Source organism: Cibotium barometz, chromosome 33 (assembly GCF_041138505.1).
Source record: "Cibotium barometz isolate CiBa-2024 chromosome 33, ASM4113850v1, whole genome shotgun sequence".
Taxonomy (NCBI): domain Eukaryota; kingdom Viridiplantae; phylum Streptophyta; class Polypodiopsida; order Cyatheales; family Cibotiaceae; genus Cibotium; species Cibotium barometz.
In genome coordinates, this window is record NC_141078.1 from 35,013,533 (window position 1) to 35,029,516 (window position 15,984).

At 47.7% G+C, this 15,984-nt stretch overlaps 1 protein-coding gene across 2 annotated transcripts in view; it reads left to right on the forward strand.

Annotated features, from left to right (window-relative positions):
* Positions 1–15,984, forward strand: part of LOC147619511 (ARM repeat superfamily protein) — a 121,087-nt gene that overhangs the window by 97,753 nt on the left and 7,350 nt on the right. For both annotated transcript variants that reach the window (XM_086773180.1, XM_086773179.1), the window contains exons 17-19: positions 613–717; positions 981–1,139; positions 12,028–12,072. In XM_086773180.1, the coding sequence (XP_086629306.1) occupies positions 613–717; positions 981–1,139; positions 12,028–12,072 (309 nt within the window). The remainder of the gene's footprint in view (positions 1–612; positions 718–980; positions 1,140–12,027; positions 12,073–15,984) is intronic.

The following is a 15,984-nucleotide window of genomic DNA, read 5'->3' on the forward strand; positions in this document are numbered from 1 at the left end:
AAGGATGAATGCCATGCCATACACGGAAGTGGCTGTGTTTGCAACCTGCTAGGACTTTGATGGTTTTTCAGTGAATAAATGAGGAGAGTTAGCCACTTCTAGCAGCCTTGTCCACCATATCTGAATATTGTAACCACTCCTTCAGAGTGCCTAGACATAGCACGTGGCGGTGCCGAAAAGTAAACCATATATAAGATTATTATACTCGCCATGGCAGTCTTGAGAAGGGCTACTGCAGTGAAGGGTAGGTTTGTGACTGCGGATCCTTGATGGATTTCTAGAAGGTTGATATGTGGGATGCTCTGATCGGGAATGAACTCTGTGTGCCTCCCTTACGTACCTGTTGTGGCTAAATTTTTGTGTGCTGTATTTGACTGGTTTCTCGTAGTGTTCACCCCTTCGGGATGAAGTTCATCAAGCATTTGGACTGTACGAGGGAAAAGTTTTTGATAAAGGATCTCTCTGGCTTGCTTGTTTCAAGAATGAGTGTTTCCTTTTTTTTTTGTGTTCTACTATGTTGCAATTGACCTGCTGGTCTGAAATTGGCTAGATTAGTGTCAATCTGGTAATTATTATGTCAGAAACTGACCATAAGATGCTTGCTGGCTGCAGCTCTGGCAGACAACGTTGAAACATGCACCGACAATAACACCCCACCTTTTGGCATTATTTCCTCATCTTGTCCCTGTCATGGAAAGAAATTCCGATCACCTCCAGGTAAAGCACGGTCAAGCTGTGCTAGTTGTCATCCTAATATCACAACGTAACGTTTCATGAAATCTCTTACAATAGTGTTTGATGTCAAACAAGGTGATGAGTGGAAAGATGGCAAACTTTCTGTGATAAGCTGTTTTTTTCCATGACCTAGCCACTTAGTCACTTCATGGTTTTTTTTTTGTAGCACTTTCTGGGTCCATAGACCCTCTAGATCTCTTGTAGACGCTAATATATCTCTCTTTACTGTCTTTCTTTCTTTCTAGATAGCCATGAAGATCATTGAAAGCTATGTGCTGCTTGGTGGAGCTGGTTTTTTGCAGCTGCACTCGACTTTAGTTGTGCAGATTTTGAACACTGTTGTTGGAAATGTTAACGAGAAAGGGATGATGTGTACTCTTCCAGTTGTAGAGATGCTCATTCAGGTAGTTTCACTGTTTCTTCTTCATCACATTGACTGTACTCTTTGTCACTTGCTGTAACTTGCAACTGCAATCCAGACATTATTTCCTGAAAGAAGATGGCCCACCTAGTGACAAAATTCTCTGAGTGTCAGCCTATTGGTGAAAGCTCCAACTTCCACACTGGAGGAAATCCTAGTAGGAACATCTCTCCCCCTTTCTAAGGGGAATTTGTGTACCGTGCCAATGGGAATGGCTGACACATCCACACATTGGACGTGATTGATGCTTGCTCAATGTCTGTACTTCATGTGCAGTGATCTTTTTATTCCAATAGCATACAATCTGGGAAGCAACAGTTGGCCAGTGCACGAGACTATGTAGAGCATTTCTCTGGACTGAGGGTTGGCCCAGGGAGATCTGCAGCAGAGTATTGGGCTGGGATCTGGGATCAACATTTTTAGTCATATTTTGTTCTTGGAAATCCGTTCATTGCACATCAGCATTTCTCTGGACTGACGGTTGGCCCAGGGAGATCTGCAGCAGAGTATTGGGCTGGGATCTGGGATCAACATTTTTAGTCATATTTTGTTCTTGGAAATCTGTTCTAAATATTCTCATTCTGTTTTAGGGCTACTTGTGTCACACGTGTGCTTGTGTTTGAGTTCTTCTGCCTCTCTCTCTCTCTCTCTCTCTCTCTCTCTCTCTCTCTTCTGGAAACCCTAGCACATAGGCACAAGTGCTTGGTATCACAGCCTAGGGAACTTGCAAAATTTTCTTTTTTTAGCAACCGTGTGCATTGAATGCTTGGATATGGTAGAGCCCCTAAATTCCAGGAGTGCACAAGATCGGGTTTGGGGTAAGTCTTTATTTGGATATTCACATCACTGGTTCTGTCTCCATTTGGGCATTCTTTGCGCTTCCGACCTCTGGACGAGCTTTGGACCTATTGATAAGCTCCATGGTTAGACGTGATGCCTTATGGCAGTGGACTTCTGTCTATGCCAAGGGTCATGTGGACTGGCACCTCATGGTAGGGGACTTATGTTTACGCCGAGGGCCAATAGGCTAGATATGTGAGGCCGGGGATTTTGGTCCGTGCCCATATTTAGAGCATGGTATTTCCGGTTATCATGGGACGTAATGTCTACGCCTGGAATGACCGCCTGTTACAAGCTAAATGAAAGGGAGATTGTCTAGCACATTCTTATGCATGGCATACTTGCATGGCCTGAAAATGTGTTTACGTGAACTGTTTTACTGTTTGCAAGACTTGTGTGCCTAGTTCATGGCAGGTAGGGGACGCCCACCCGTGAACCGTGCGCTTGAATTTGTATTCTGACCATGCTTCTGGGCTGTAGACTGGGGATAAGAACTCTTTGATATTCATTTATGAGTTATGGCTCATTGTTCTATTTTGCGCAAGTCCACACGTCATTAAAGTGTGGCCAGGCAGCTTATAAGTAAGTTAGGCATTCTCACATCATTAAAGAGTGGGCGGGCAGTATTTGGGTCATTTATCCCTTTCGGCCAGCTGGGCTATTGACTAGGCACCCTGCCGACTTATGAGAGAGGTGTGCATCTGGTGAGGTGGCCCAATGGCCACCCAGTATGTACATGAAAAGATTATTCCTCTGTCCCCTCCAGATCCGCAAAAAAGCCTCTCAACATTTCCGCATGCCTTGCAGCTTCTCCCATTGGCCACGGAGGAGGGTGTGAATGGTATCTGTCCATATGCTCTGGATGGACTCAGTAGGCGGCGTGGTGGTGCCCTCTATGGCCTCATTGCAGCAAGCAGGCCAAATGTGCCATTCTGCAATGCGACTAATGATCTCCCACCTCTGACAGGTGCCTGTGGTACTCTTCCTCTCTGGGGTTGCTGAAAATGGGGCTGCCATGATCCATCAGTGAGAGACAAGTAGGGCAAGGCCCTATCGTGTCTCCTCATATGCAAGGGCCGGTGTTGACTCAAAGGCCCATGCAACCATCCCCTAGGTAATGGTGCAGGCGGATGCGTGGTCCATGGTGAAGATGCAGAGAGGTCTCTGCCATACTTGCTGCATGGACAATCCCTAATGCAATGACGTTGAGACTCCTTAGAATGACCACACCTAGAGCTGAGCTCCGGTCAACTCCCAGCCAGGTGCTCACTGCTAAGCTCCTGTGAGCTATTTGCTAGAGGAAAAGAGTAATCTTCCGTGGCCGGATTATGTCCCATAGCCGTTTCCAAAAATTCCAGAGGAAACGCGCAGGGATGTCTTGGGTTTGCCAATGAACTGATGGCGCTGGCATACTATCAACCTCTGGCATCTGAATCATGCGGCCCAGACGGAGTGTATACTCAAAAAGGGGATGTCGAGGGAATCCTCTGGGGTGAAGGGATTGGTGCCATAGCCACTCACCCGGATCCCAATGCAATCTCATCAGTGGTTGGCTCTCCCATAACCATAATCTCCATAACCTCTCTCTGGCCACTTTGGTTGAGGGAGGGTCAACGTGCCACTTGTGGTCATGACACCCAATCACTCTCACTCTTTGTAGAGTGCAGTTGCTAAGGTCTTCTGTCAAAGGGAAGGCGGGGGGTTGGGGGGAGGGGAGAGCAGCTCAGTTTGCCACCAATAGAGGAGGTCGTGAGGGGGCTTCCATTTCCACCATGGACCACAATTAGGATATCATGTCTGGTAAAAATCCCTACCCATCTAGGGGGAGGTGGATTGAGCCTTGATGCAAGCCACTTTGGAGGAATGGAAGAGTTGATGTTGAAGGTAAGCCTAGCTTTGCCTCGGATCCCAATGAGGCTCGGCTCCTTGGCATGGGGTGGGAACCGTATGAAGGCGAGCCACTCTCCAAGAGACTGTGCCGGTCCCTCGCTCAAAGCCCCCCAAGAGACGTGTGAGCGGGAGCCTAGCATGTGGCCGCTAGGAAGGGAATCAAGGGGCTCCATACCAGAGGCTGTAAGAGAAGAACGGATGTGGTCCAGGCTCGGAAAAGGCTGGCCGCGAAGCGTTCTTCGAATGCCGGACTTAGGCTGCGGGTCCTCATCTCTGTAAAGATCCATGATTCCATCTTTTAGGCTCTGGGGCTAGGGACCGCCAAGAACTAGAGTATGGGCGGAGATACGGGCCATTAGAAAGTCCTGCTAGGGCTTGCCATGTGGGAGGAGGCCTTAGATGATCAGCTTGCCTAGAAGGGCTCTGCTCTGCATAGAAGGATCAATAATGTCCTGGCCGCCTTTGAGGCGAGGCTGAATGACAACTCTCCAATCCACCTTGGCCCATGCCGGCCTGCCATCGCAGCTTGCCTAGAGGAAGGTGCGGATCAATTGCTGAACCTGTCTAATCCATGTCATGGAAAAGGCCTAGCAGGAGCTGATATACCACATGGTAGTGAGGACCTGGTTCGCTACCATTGTTCTGCCGGGAAGATAGAGCTTAGTCATGCTCCAGTATAGAAGCTTCTTCCGAATGCTCGGAAGGATTGGTGCTAGCTGTTGTGTTGAGGTGATGTTGATCCCAACTTGACAGCCAAGATAATGCACTTGGGTACCCCTTGGAATCCAGTGGAAAGACTCAACTGGGCGCCAAGCAAAAGGTAGGGGATGACCTAACCCAAATTCCACATGACTTGTGCTAGTTGATCTGAGTGCGGAGAAATATTTCAACTACATCTGCAAACCTCGGAGCTGATGTTTCTCTCATGTTCTATGTTCTTAGTATTCCATGATGAGTTTCCATGAACAGTTTTGTATCACCCTAGTGAGATAGCTATGTTTATGTTTTCTTTCTGTTTTATTTTCCATTCCATGATGAGATATGCCATGGACATTATTGTATCACTTTGGTCTCATAGGCCCATTGGGCCTTATACAGACGCTTAATATATTTCTTTCTTTCTTTCTACCTCTCCAGGGATGAAGGTTGCTATGTCGTCTGCAAACTCATAATCGAGTAGCTGCTCTTGAGACCTAATAGGTAGCCTGAGGCCCTGCAGTCCGGTCTCGTGGGAGGCCAAAAAACTGCTCATTGCCTCTGCCACAAAAAGGAAGAGGAAGGGCGCAAGGGGACATCCATGGTGCACTGAACGAGAAAGTGGGAAGTTGTCGCCCCAAGGGTTTTGGATCAATACCTGGCTGTGAGAGGCCAAATAGAGGGCAGAGACACCGCAGATCCAGGCAGCGGGGAAACCCATCCTTCACATAGTCCCCTTGAGAAAGCGCCAATCCACCCTGTCATAGGCTTTCTCGACATCCGGCAAAAGAATGGCCAAGTCCTGTTGAAGGCGGGCAGTGGCGGACACCTCCCAAAAAGTGAACATGTTATTCAGAATGGTCCTATCCTGGATGATACTTGTCTGCATGCCATGGATGAAATCTGGGAGGTGGGGCTATAATTGACGGCTGATGGTTTTGGCGAGGATTTTGTAGGTGCCCCCCAAGAGGGTGATAAGTCGCCACTTGTGAATCTCCAGCCTGTCACCTCCCTCCGTGGGGATCAAGTGAATCAAACCCTCCGCTAGTCTCTCAGGAATAGATCTGGAGCTCATAATCTCATTGAACACTGCACAGAAGCCGCTCTCCATGAGTTCCCAGTGTCGAAGAAACAGGGGGGACCGGAAGCCCATCCTCGCCTGGGCACTTGCCCCTACGGAGTGCCTGCAATGCCTCTGCATCTCCTCAGAAGAGAAGGGCATCAACAAGAAACTGCTGAGAGCCAGAGGGACCACCTCTCCCGTGTGTTGCCAGATCCTTTCTCGTGCAACTTGTACCTGTAGGGAGTGTGGCTTTGTAGTGAGGGGGGAGCTGAAGAAGCTTGTGGCCATGGCTCGGACTTGGGGTGGTTCCGAAACAACGGTGATGTCTGATCCTCTAAGCCTCTGGATGCCATCCCTCCTATGGTGAGGTCCTGTCCTCTCAAAGAAGTCCCGAGTTCCTGTGTCTCCCGCCTGAGTCCAGAAAGATGCTCGGGCATGGAATCTGTACTCTGATTTCCTCTCCTCTAGGGAGCTGATCTCAAAGCGGGGCTGAAGCCATCTGTGCCTCAATCCACATGATGTCCGGGGTGCACTCCTGCAGGCGTTGGAGGGAGGCAAGGCTCCGGCGGAGACTGCTCTCCTCCTCTCTAAAATCCGCTAACCTGGTGTGGGCTGCCTCCTGGAGAATAATGCTGATCTCAGTGAGCCCTCTATCCAAAGTCGTACTGATGTGCCCTCATGGAAGGCCAGGCTCCCCCATAAACTCCTCAATCCTCCTGCAGATCTCTAGGTCCTGTATCAAGCTCTCAGGTATGCAGAGGCTCTGTTGACTATCCTGCCAACGTTGAGGAGGCCCACCGGGACCTCTCCAAATCTGATAATCACCTACTGCGCCCTCCCTGGAACTCTAGTGCCTGAATCCACCACCATTGTAAGAAGCTGCTCATTGATAGAGAGACATACACCGCCCTGGATCCTAGATGGACTGAAGGCGGGTGACCGAAAGGTGACTCCTGCCCTGCAAAATCTTCACTCTGTGCAGCTCTTCGCGAAGGCCTACTCGCCTAAAGCGACAATGCGGGCTGCCCAATCCCCGGATGTTCCAAGTGAATATCAGCATCACAGGTCTAGAGGGGAGGGATCTGTCTACATTGTCCTCCACCCTGTGAGACTCAGGTGGGGGTATGGATTGTGAGTAGTCACATCCTGTCCTGGTGTGTAGCCGACCAAGGTGCTCCCTGATCCTATGCTCCATGTGGGCCCATTCCGCTCTGATTCGGTTGTATGCATACATTTGGCTCCAACTATCGCAGTAAAGGTATCTGTAGGATGGGGGGGAGAGGTACTGCCAGCAATACATGCAAGTAGATGCAGAGGATCACCTCCAAGCTTGAGCTCACAAGCGTGCCGTCCTGGTTGCTGTGGTTTGATCCATTGAGCTCCATTCAGGCCAAGGACTAGAAGTGGGAAACAATCTCTGTGAGGTGCAGGTCTCCCAGGTGGTGAGAGAGCTCTATAACCTCAGACCTGTCCATGATTGGCGGAAGAGACAGTCTCCGGACTCCACTCGCGCTCTGTTGCAACACTGAGGGAGTCTAAAAAGATAACTGCGCCACTCTACGGAGTGGCTGGTTTGGATCGGTGCAGAATGACAGACTCGGAGAGGAGCGGAAGTCTCATCAATAGCAGTGGCATCCACAGACAGAAATCTGAGGAAACTGTAGTCCACTGGCTATCCCATCATTCTGGAGGGGGGCACCTGGAGACTCCGAGGGGAGGGCTCTCACTGGTGGAAGCAGCAATCATGAGAGAGAGAAAGAAAGAAAGAAAGTCATATTAACGTCCACGGAATGCCTTGGAAGGCATATGGGACCAAAAACCGGTACCTCACAGTTATTACAATCCACTTCGGGGTGCACTTAAGCACAAGCAAAAGATTAATGAAAACCCTAGGATGATAAACAACTATCTGTGATACAAAAAATGCCGATGGCACATTAGAATGCTAGTCAATTGGGTTTAGGCTTACGGAAGTCCTCGATTATTGCCCTTCCGTCACGGTAGACTGCCCACCTTCCAGCTTGGCGGGCTGCTTGGACTTTGGCGAGAGAGAGAGAGAGAGAGAGAAATGAAATGAAATATTAACGTCTCTAAGAGGCCATAGTGGCCTATGAGACCAAAACTGAGAGTACATCTGAAGTTGGTGTCTCATCAAAGAGAACAACTAAATGAGACTAAAAAGTACAATAAACTGATTGTCCTACAGTTATAAGAACAGAACTGTAAGACTCCGAGATGATACTGAGTAGAAAATACTGGAAAATACTGAAAAATGTATATCAGGTAGATCCATGTATGCTGATCAGTTGAAGTGTTGCCCTCTCCTTAGATCAAGTATCTCCGCCATGGGGCTGTCTAGAATGGAGAGGTCGTAGAAGCGAGGTAGGCGCCTCCGATGCCGAGCAATAATGGCTCTGCTCTGGCGATGGGGTGAGGATGCCGTGCTCGGGATCCTGGTGGGCGTGGTCGACGAGCACGACATAAGATAACTGCTCTATCAGTGGTGACTCCCTGGGAGCGTGGTCGGTGCCCTGATGGCCGAGAGAGAGAGAGAGAGAGAAATGAAATGAAATGATATATTAACGTCTTCAGAAGGCCAAAATGACCTATGAGACCAAAAAGGTTACAACAATTGGTGGATCTGATACAATGTCTGTGTAAGAAAAGCTAAAAACAACTAACTGAAACTGAAATAACTATGAGGAAAAGTACGGTACTAGGAGCTCCTAATGGATAACATTTGGGAGGAAAACTCTAGCAACAAAGGTAAGCATCATACACATCACCCAAAGATGTCTCTCATCGGTCGATGGCGGATATCCTCAATGTCCTCCATGGTGAGTACTCTGACTAGACGTCTCCCATGCCGTGCTAGTATGGTCCTGATCCTCTGTTGTAGTCTCCGCCGGTGTCGAGATGGGCCTCTCATCTTGGGGCGCCTGGACCGCCCCAGCTCTATAGCCCCAAGATGAGAGAGAGAGAGAGAGAGAGAGAGAGAGAGAGAGAGATATTAACGTCTACGAGAGGCCAAAGTCGGCCTATGAGAAAAAAAATAATACAACTGTGTTCTTCCGGTCATCGGAAGAAAAGAAAGAAAAGAAAAAGTGTGCATGTGTTTGGATACAACTGTGAATCATCATGGATCGGTGGAGCCCATATACAAACAATATAAGGGGGGGTGGGGATGTGGATGGAGTGCTAAGGCAAGATGCATCTCTATATGCTGAAGGGGTAGTACAAGCATGCTATGCAGATCTATGTCTAACTCCATCCAGTGCCATAAGAGGGATATAAGATATCATACATCGCCGATGCTGAGGCTATGAATGGCGTGAACATGTACCCTGAGTCTGAATGAAAGCGAGCTACCCTCTCTTGTGTCTCCATCTGGTGTCTCATTCGGATAGCTGCTATCTCTCGGTGACGGAGTCGGGGTGCTCTATGTCCAGTCTGTCTAGGTCTCCTCCTGGCTCTCAATTCCTTTGCTCTCTGTGCGGTCACCCCACGTGGTACATCAGCTGGCACTGGCATGGATCTCTGGAAGAAATCTGTGAGCTGGGACTGTCTCCCACCCCTAGTGGGAGCGGGTGTCTGGAGGAGTCTCTCTCGGGAACTATGAAGCTCTAGTAGTAGTCTGCCAAGCTGTCGCTGGTCCGAGGTCTCCATCAACTGATGTAGTGAAGAGTGCTCCTCAAACAATCCTGCATATCTATCTCTGACCCCCTGGTGGGCTCTACATCTACATACAAAGTGATCCTCAGTCTCCACCTCCTCGCGGCACAATCTGCATATCCGCTCAGCTCTGGGAACCCGTGCCGCTCTCCCAGCCTCTATCTCTAGCTGATGTGATGAGACTCGTAGCTGTCCAATAGCAACGCGAGAGCTGTGTGGCATGTATACATCCATGTACCGCGGTCCATGTATAAACCCATCCCTTGAGATGCTCATAAAGTGGTCTCTGTAATACAACATCTTCGGTGGTAGTGGGCTCTCTGGTGCTGTCCATGTCTCCTGTATGTAGTGCTGCCATGTGTCCTGTCTCATCACTCTGTTCCTCTCATTGAGAGAGAGGTAACCCTGTGGAGCAAACTGATCATACTGAAAAGGTGGCAACCGCTCAATGTCTATCCCATGATGTGAGAACCACTGTAGCATCTGTGCATACCAAGATCCAGTGTGTCCAGTCTCGGCCAGCTGTCTGGATGCCTCAAAAGCTCGGCGGGATAATCTCTCCGTGGGCATCTCCCTCATCCTATATATAAAAGAGATCGTCTGGAACAATGCCTCCACTGCCATAGGTGGTGCAGCAAACTCAGCTCGAACATGTCGTGCGGGACGGATGGTTTGCTGCGTATCATCTGGAGAGCATCAAGATCTGTGGTCTCTCCAGTTGTACCCATGTGGAGGCTGCAAGCCCTGGTGCCCAAACCGCTGCTGCATACATCAAGGCTGGTGTCACTAATGTATCAAAGAGCCACCCCTTCGTGCGGGGTTCCTGAAAATGTGCCTGATGACACTAACGCTCAAGGCCAGCAAGAGCTGCATACCCCCGGGTCACTCTGTCTTGGACTGCCTGAGCCATGGAGAAGCGTCCAGCTGAGCTAGTAAATGTGATGCCAAGGTAAACATAAGAGCTCACCACCTCAACCCGCCCTCCTGCTAATGTGAGAGTAGTGTGGCTCCTGACTGGTGCGGGTGGGTTCTGCGATAAATGCTCGAAATGGTTCTCTGACAAAACCGAATTCTCTTGTACTCTGCCAGCCTGGTGCGCGGCGGTGGCGCTTAGCTCTGGAAGTCAGTTGGTGACTCTCGCACGGGCCGACGGTTTGGCACTCTCAAGCAGCAAAGTTGTCCATGGTAGGGTCTTGGTGCTCAGCTGCCTGAGGGCCTGCCTCTCTCCCTACCCCGAGATGAGGATCTAAGCTTGGACCCCGCAGAGGGGGGGGGGGGGGGGGTGGTCTCCTGGACTGGCGCCGAGAGCAAGCTCTAGTGAGGTGTCCCATCTGCTTGCAAATGAAGTATGCTTGAGTACTCCACTCTCTACACGATGGGGTCTCTCCGAAGGCAAGAAAGGGATATGATGTGAGGCACTATCTCCGGTGAGGCAATACAGATGCGAAGGGATGGAATTCCAGCGCCCATGCAAGGGACAAAGCGGCAGTTTGGGGGGGGGGGGAGGGACTCCATCACTCTCCCAATGGCTCCACTAATCAGCGGGAGAAGAGGACGGTATTCTTTCTTGAGGCGTGGGAAGCATACTGTCACGGGAAAGCCTGAAACACCAGCCAGTGGGTCGGATGTGGGGTCGAAGCCATGCTACCACCTCGCAAAGAAGGCCTAGGCTGTACACAATGCCACGGGGCTTAGCTCCATGACTCTATCGGACGCCATTGGCTAGTCAAACTCAACCTGGTAGTAGCGGCGCCCCAAAGGATGAATGTCTATGATCTTTACAGGCGCTCCAAGGAGGTTAGCCTATAGAAGATCTCTGAGTTGTTTGCGCGCCGGACGGCTGCCAACAATTTTGCACACCAGAGTGGAGGCCTCTAGAGATGCCTCTATCTAGTCTACCAGCTTCCTGACTTCTCTCACTTTCTCTGTCTACATATAGGCCCCCACACTTTGATCATGTGGCCACCTTCACCTCTATACGTGTTGTGCTCCCCTTGTCTTCCCTCCCTAAAGAAAATATGCCAGTTTGCTTGCATATTTGGCATCTGAAACTCCATGATCCTAGCCACCTTCCTTCCATTCTCATAACCCTCCTCCTGTAGTTAGATGGTGTGATCGTGGGGGGGTGTGAACGGTATGAGGAGGGTGGATTGTGGAGATGATTAATTGAGTTCGTTGAACAGTGTGGGCTGGTAAGCAGAAGCTGCCCAAGGAGGTGGGGGACAAGGGGTCTGCAGTGGCAGGGCAAAAGGCAGGTTGATGTCAATGAAAGGAGGACAGCAGGGGTGCAAATATGGACAAAGTAGATGAGGGAGAGCTTGAGGTTTGGAACTGTGTTTAGGGCTATATGCAGAGCCAAAAGCAATTAGTTTGCTGCCTTTGGTGTATCAAGAGATGTTTCAAGAATTCTTGCTTTGAGCATGTTGAGGACGGTAGTTACAGGATGACAGATTTGAGCATAATCTCACGGAAAATATTTACTTTGCGAATGAGTTTCTAGTGTGTGAAGTGCAAACAACCTTATTGAGAGTTTGGAGCTGGAAATAAGCTTTTTAAATAGCACTCTATATGGTTTACAAATACACTATTTTGCTATTTTTATGTACAATCATACTGAATAGTTTTAGTGTGTGAAAGAACAATATAACTGAGGACTGTCTGCCATAGCAACTCATGTATTTTTCCTTTGACTCCTTGTTTTTTTTTTCAGTGTTTTCCAAGCGATGCACCTGCTCTTCTAGAAGGAATTTTACAGGTAACTTCTTGCCATCAAACCATATTCCTTCAATTAATGCCTTTGGGTGTACCCTTTGGCCTTTCTACCTCACATTGGCCACTTCAAGCATCCGTTAAGCCTTCTAGACTCCCTAAATACACATCCATCCGTATGGGGATCCCGTCAATACACGACATGTAACACTTCCCCCCCCCTCCCCCCCCCCCCCCAAGAAACATTTACGTCCTCACAAACAACATCAGGGAATTTCTTTTTTAAATTGCTTACCTTTTTCCAGGTTGAGCTTTACAAGATATTATGAGTACTCAATATATGGAGTACGTCTAGTTCTCACATCAAGCATCTTTTTTGGTTCATATGGACGATTAGGTGGCTCTATAAATTCAACAAGGACTTCATTGCCTGCCAGATTATTCTGGTCACCTAGTTTTCTTCTTAAGTGACTTACATGCAACATAGGATGCACTTTACATCTTTCTGGCAGCTTAAGAAACCTTACCTGTCTTCCTTATTAGTATTGTAAAAAACCATAATATCTAGGAGAGATAGCATAAGGCATTTACCTGTCTTCAAGGTTTTTGAAGTATCGGCCTTAAAAAAGACTTTTATCACAATTAGTAAGCTCTATCCTACTTCGGTGTGAGTTTTTATACCCTCTTGCTCTATCTTGAGCTTTCTTAAGCTGGCTTGACCATCTTAAAAAAAGTCTTTAGTTGATTTTACCTTTTGCTTCTCTAACTCAGTGGCTGTTGGAGCTCTAGGCTAAAATCCATACATCTTCATAAATAGACCAAAGCCTAAAACTGAATGTTTTGCACTGTTATTGGTATATACTTTTTCCAATTAGTTTGCCTCATCAACATAATCATCGGCCTCAGACTTGCAAATTCACTCATATATCATGTTGACTTCTAATCGACGACGAACAACATGTGGAGCAAGTTAGAAGGTATCTTTGGAAACAAAATTACTAATTCCAAAGTAATTTTAAAACTTACATTTCATGATCTTAAGATGGAAAACAATGAGGAATTAAGTGACCATCTTGCAAAGTTCTACTCATTAGTTCAACAGCTGACTAGCTTGAAGTGTGAACCTAATGATGAAGACAAAATGGCTGTTCTTAGAAAAAGTATGCAAGATGTTACTCGATTCCAACCATCCGTCGAAGTACGGCGCCTAGCTTCAATGACATTTGAGGACATGGTAGCACCGCTTATTGAAAAAGACCAGAGAATCAAAAATGACCAAGCATCTAGCAGCAGCCGCGAGGATGAAAAGGCCTTTGCTGGAGCACATGATTGGAGATCCAATAAAAAGATAAAGTGCAGATATTGTCAACGTTTGGGACACAAGGAGTGGCAATGGTGTAAAAAGCTTGAGAAAGAGCAAGAGAAGCGCCGTGTAAATTTGATAACTGAAGAAGAGGGACCGATCGAAGAAATCAAGGCACCAACCGTCCAAGTCTCCCTCAACAACGAGGAAGACTATGATTGGGCTTTTAAAGCCCCCTTTCTTTTATGTTGTGTGAGTGTTGTTGGGTTGTCTACCCAAGATGTCCCCCAAAATGAGATGTAATAATCTTGTGTGTTTTGCTTGTGTGTGTTAAAGGGCCTTAATGTTATAAATGCAAATCTATGCTTATGTACCTGCCTGTTGCTTATGTTATGACATGTAAGTATGAAGGGGGTGGGGGAGAGTGAGCAGTAGAGATTGGTGAAGACTGTTTTCCAGCCTGCACAGAGTGTGTGTAGAGTGTAGGATGCACACTTGGCTGTGTAAGACAGCCGAGTTTCAGGATGTTGCGCAAGTGTGAAGATTGGCCAGATCAGGGCGGCTAGCAGGTAGCACGTGGCCTGCAGAACACAGCCGGGCAGAGAAAGAAGGGACCCATGGGATGAGATAGGCACATGCACACAGGCTGTGTGCAGAGGTAGAAAGCACACAGAGGCTGATCTGTTTTTCTTGGTGGATTCTGCAGAAAAACATCGCTAAGATGGGCATGAGCTTTTCTGATGGGCTGCCCAGATGACCACAAAAGAGTGTGTGCATATGGACTGGAGGGTGGTTCAATCCTGGCTGATTTGGGCTGATTTAGGATGATGCCTGATTTGGGCCTCGGTTGCTTTAAACGAGGCGCCAGCTTTTTTAAGTATACATGTTTTTTAAGCATGTGGGGTGGGCACCCAGTTTTTTTTTTAATTATAAAAAAACAACCTGTTTTAGTTGTAGACAGTGAGTTGTTAAAAAAAAAAAACACAAAAAGCACACTTACTCTTATAAATACAAACCTCCTACACACGATTGAACCATCCAAGCTTCAGCATGGGCAAAACCTGGGAGGGATAGAGACTGATCTTTGCTTTTTTGTACACAGAACACGGGAAGGTGAGGTAAGGTTTCAAACCTTAATTTCATATGTTTTCCACCAATCTTTGGGTATTTTTTCCCTTAGCTTTTCTGCAACTTCAGAATCAGCACCTATGTCCCTTCGTTTTCTTTCTGCAGCAACAGAGATAACCCTTACTTTCTTTTGTCTTTCCTCTCTCTTTCCCATGGCTACCCCCACACCTCTCACTTTCACCAATGATCTCTCTGATCGTGACCAGGAATGTGAGGATAGGGAGGGGATGATGAAAATCCTGACCATGAAGAGACCCAAGGGGACACAGAGGCAGAAGAGATAGAAATTGTTGAAAAAGCTTATTTTGATAGTGAGATGCACAACCTTTGAGCACAGATAATTGCTTTACAAAAGCAGGGGAAGACCGAAGTAGCCATTCTCCCGAAGGAGATTTCTGCTTTGCATCGGCAGATTATCATCCTACAAGGCGGCCGTGAGTTCCTGCATTTGCTGGACCCATTTCAGCAGCTCCTTTCTTAACCTGAGAGGCCTTTTCAGGGGAGAAGTAGGAGAGAACAAAGTAGATAGTTGATGCATGGCTGAATAGGTGGAATGTTCATTTTGAATTCCATCCCCTCCAGGATGCTCGGAAGATACAGATGGTACAAGGCCTGCTGAAAGGGAAAGCCTTGTCATGGTGGGGAGAGCCTCAAAATCAGCCTACAGTGTGGGCTGATTTTGAGCAGATGTTCAGGGAGGAGTTCCTCCAGTAGGAGGATGAGTATGACATGGTATCTAGATTTACAGAGCTGGATATGAAATCCATGTCTTTCGACACATACTTGCACAAGTTTAGGTAGTTACAGGCAAAAGCAACACATATGGATGTAGGCACTCTACTTGGTTTCTTTATGCGGGGATTGTCCTAAGACCATACGCTTCAAGTGAGGAACAAGCCATCCGGTTTGCAAAGATTTATTAAGATACAGTTGCCGGTAAGAGTAAGAAAGGTGTTTCTCAGAAGCAGAAGACCTCAAGACCTCAAGAACCAGATTCCAAATGTAAACGTAAGTTTAGGTTTTGGAAGGCTTCCACAAATCAGAAGACTTCGGGTAAACCCAGTACAAGGAAGACTCAGAAGACTGAGCAGAGCCTCCAAAATATTCGGGAGGTCGGTGCTTTATATGTGGCCAGATGAGCTGTCCCTAGGCGCAAAAGCATATTTCAGCAAAGCCAAAGACAAAGGGTGCTCACCTGACCGAGATTACTTGTAATCCTAAGATTACTTGCGTTTATACCACAATTTTAGTCCATAGTTCTTGCATGGATTGTAACTTTAACATGATAGTCTTCGGACCCAATGATCTCATACGCATGTATGCATCAGTGTTGGGGAAAATTGTAGGCATCCTATTTGATCCAAGAAGCACTCACAATTTTATAAATGCAAAATTGGTGTAGAGATTGGGAGTGGAGACCAGGCCAAGTGATCATGTTTATCGCTTGGGCAGATCTGGCACAGATGTGTGACCCAGTTGCCTTATCACTATCCAAAGTTACCTAGATTTTTTTGTTGACAAGGGTAG